Source organism: Sphaerodactylus townsendi, linkage group LG04 (assembly GCF_021028975.2).
Source record: "Sphaerodactylus townsendi isolate TG3544 linkage group LG04, MPM_Stown_v2.3, whole genome shotgun sequence".
Taxonomy (NCBI): Eukaryota; Metazoa; Chordata; class Lepidosauria; order Squamata; family Sphaerodactylidae; genus Sphaerodactylus; species Sphaerodactylus townsendi.
This window is the reverse complement of record NC_059428.1, coordinates 25,836,647-25,839,576: the sequence shown is the minus strand read 5'-3', so window position 1 is coordinate 25,839,576 and position 2,930 is coordinate 25,836,647. Positions and strand designations below refer to the sequence as shown.

General features: G+C 37.7%; 1 protein-coding gene across 1 annotated transcript; it reads left to right on the top strand.

Annotated features, from left to right (window-relative positions):
• The first annotated feature begins 482 nt into the window (after positions 1-482).
• LOC125431271 (vitelline membrane outer layer protein 1-like) lies at positions 483-2,428 on the top strand. The gene is made up of 3 exons (XM_048494036.1): positions 483-536; positions 625-722; positions 2,131-2,428. The coding sequence occupies exons 1-3, from the start codon at positions 483-485 to the stop codon at positions 2,426-2,428; spliced, it is 450 nt and encodes a 149-aa protein (XP_048349993.1).
• The last annotated feature ends 502 nt before the right edge of the window (positions 2,429-2,930 follow it).

The window sequence follows — 2,930 nt, the reverse complement described above, 5'->3', positions numbered from 1 at the left end:
TAGTGCTTTCAGGACGGCTGCAAATGGGATTTTGGTGCATTTCAAAGTATTCATGTGATGGGGAAGATATATCTTTCTTTATCTTTATTAACCTTTAATAGGCATAAAGGGGAAGATATAAATAACTCTGTTAGCCATTTCATATGTCATTCTGAAGCGTGGATAAATTGTAGCATGGAAAATTTGTCCACTTTTTGTTAATGACCATTCATGAGCCACATGGCCAGCTAAGAAGAGAAGCAACCTCATTTGAATGTACTGAGTCAATAGACCTAAGTTCTGATGAGAGACCTTCCGGGAGATCTTTAATTTTGCCATTGTCAAAGTGTCGCTGAAATCCCATTGCTCCTAATCAAAAAAATTTATATCCAGAATTGTCCTCCTGGGTCAGACCAAGTATATATTTGGTTCAGACAGCATCGTATTTCTAAAATCAATCTGTCAGAGTCTGATACCTGTGCAAAGTTCATAAGTGGGCCAGGATGGGAAAGAAGCTTCGTACAGTTTTTCCACAGCACTTTATTCTTGCAGGTATGGTGAGTGTGAACATGGACATTCCATTTTAATTCCATAGCTACTGAGTACTTCTTTCTGTTTCTGGACTACATTGTGGGATTTTCCCAGGTGGCCCCCAATCGTGGATTCTTATACGATAATACTGCTCTAAATGGCATCCGTCTGCATTGCTCAGATGGCGAAATCATCTCATCCTCAATTGTGCAGTAAGTATTTTAGTATTCTGAGCTTTACAATGTTTTCCCCTCAAAATGCATATTTCTATCTTTCTCCCCTACTACTACTACTACTACTACTACTACTACTACTACTACTACTACTACTACTACTACTACTACTACTACTACTACTACTACCTCTCTGCTATCATGGAACAGAGTAGAGGAAATACAGAAAATTTACCCTTAACTGAAAACTGTGATAAGTGAGACCAATATTGATTATGAGGTATTTTTTTCAGTAGCTAATAGAATTCTACTGCTGTCCATTTTCAGTGTTTCCAGCTTAAACGTGGGAACATATATAGAGAAAATGTCATTTTTGGTTATAGGTCAACTTCTTCAAAGTTTTTGCTAACAAGGAAGATGTTACTCGCAGTGTGGGTTCATCCTAGGTTAAGGGCATAATTGTGGGTGTGGATAACTGGAGAAGGCAATGGCAAACCAGCCCATAAACATAGTCTGCCTAGTAAACGTCATGATGTGACATCACCCCATAAGTTTAACAATAATATGGCTGCCCCATTTCTCTTTTGCTACCTTTTCTGTCCCTTTGATGGCATCTGTAGAAGTGCGCATGCACACGAAAGCTTATACCAAAAATAAAACTTTGTTGATCTCAAACGTGCCACTGGACTCAAACTTTTTAAAATAGCAACTGATTCGCAGGAATTAAGAAATGAAACTTTAAATTTTTTTTTATTGTATCATTTGAATATTACATTTTATATTAATGCTTTTCTTCATTCGTTTTCAAACAATACATTTCCCCCCTTTTCCCCCCTCCCCCCTATATTTTTTCATAGTTTTAGCAAACCGACAGCAGTAAGTTCATTCTTTGTAATCTCTTCTCCCATTTCTCCTCATTGACTCCGGCTTCTTTCATCCAGTCCGCGTACATGGTCCATATCTTCAAGATTTCGCTCTGTTTATCTTGCCACAGTTTATTCTTTGTTATTATTTCGAAAATGTCCGGTGTCACTTGTTCCCAGATGTATTCCAACCATTTCTGGATTGTCCATTTTTTCTTTTCTTTCCAGCCTAAAGCTATTGTTGCATGTGCTGCTTGGATCATTATTTTATACATATAGCTATATTTTTTTTTATCTACCCTTCTATTCTCCATTACACCCATGAACATTAAATCATTATTTATCCCAATATTAATCTTTACCAGTTTCTCGATATGTGACATTACGGTTGTCGAAATGAAACTTTTTAACAGCTCAGAGATATGTGTCATGTTCTGTGGACCCTCCAAGTGACCATATCCCCAACATATGCATATTTAACATACCCCAAATGTTCACTGTCAAAAGAATGTAGCCGTGTAGAGAAAGATATCCACATATTAATTCTAAAACCTCCCACTAAAATGCATTTCTTTTTATGAAAGTTACAGTCCTTGGACTGCAGAAAAGTCCTGCAAGTCTGGGTATCTGACTTCATTCTCGCTCCGAGTATCTGCGCACCAGTGGATGTTGGATGATACTGCAGCGAACAATATCAAGTTTAAGTGCTCAGATGGAGCTGTACTGGAAGGAAGTGGACTTGCATGGGGCAAATATGGCTCATGGAGTCAGTCCTGCTCAAAAGGTGGCATTTGTGGGATTCAGACAAGAGTGGAAAACCACAAGCCACATGTGAGGGATCACACTGGACTCCATGATGTCAAGTTTTTCTGTTGCAGTTAAACATGGACAGCACTTCTGTTTATTTGTCTTGTGTATGCCTGCATTCTTTGGTTTGTATAAATGTAATCTCTGTCTTTGGGTTCTTTAAATTCATCTGTTCCCCAGTTGCTTTTTAATCCATATGTGTAATTAATGAATGAACCCTCCGCTTGAATCTTAATTAAAAACAAAAGTATGTTTTATAATAATTCTTGCATAATGTATGAAATTTGATTAATTATTATTGTTAGAGTTCAAGGATATAACTGTACAGTTAGACTCCAAGTACTCTGCTCACAAGAGTTACACGGAACAGAGGGGTACGCTATGAGTTCCAGAGTGCCAACAAATTAGGCCAAAGTACAGAATAAAGACTACAAGATAAAAACACATGTGGGACAGATTGTGCAGCATTACTGTCATGACCCCACAGAGGCTTTTGTTATTTCCCCATTAAGATCCAGTTTCCCCATAGTTAGCATGGTTTTAGTTCATTGTTAAGTCTTCTAAGGGAGGGTATTTT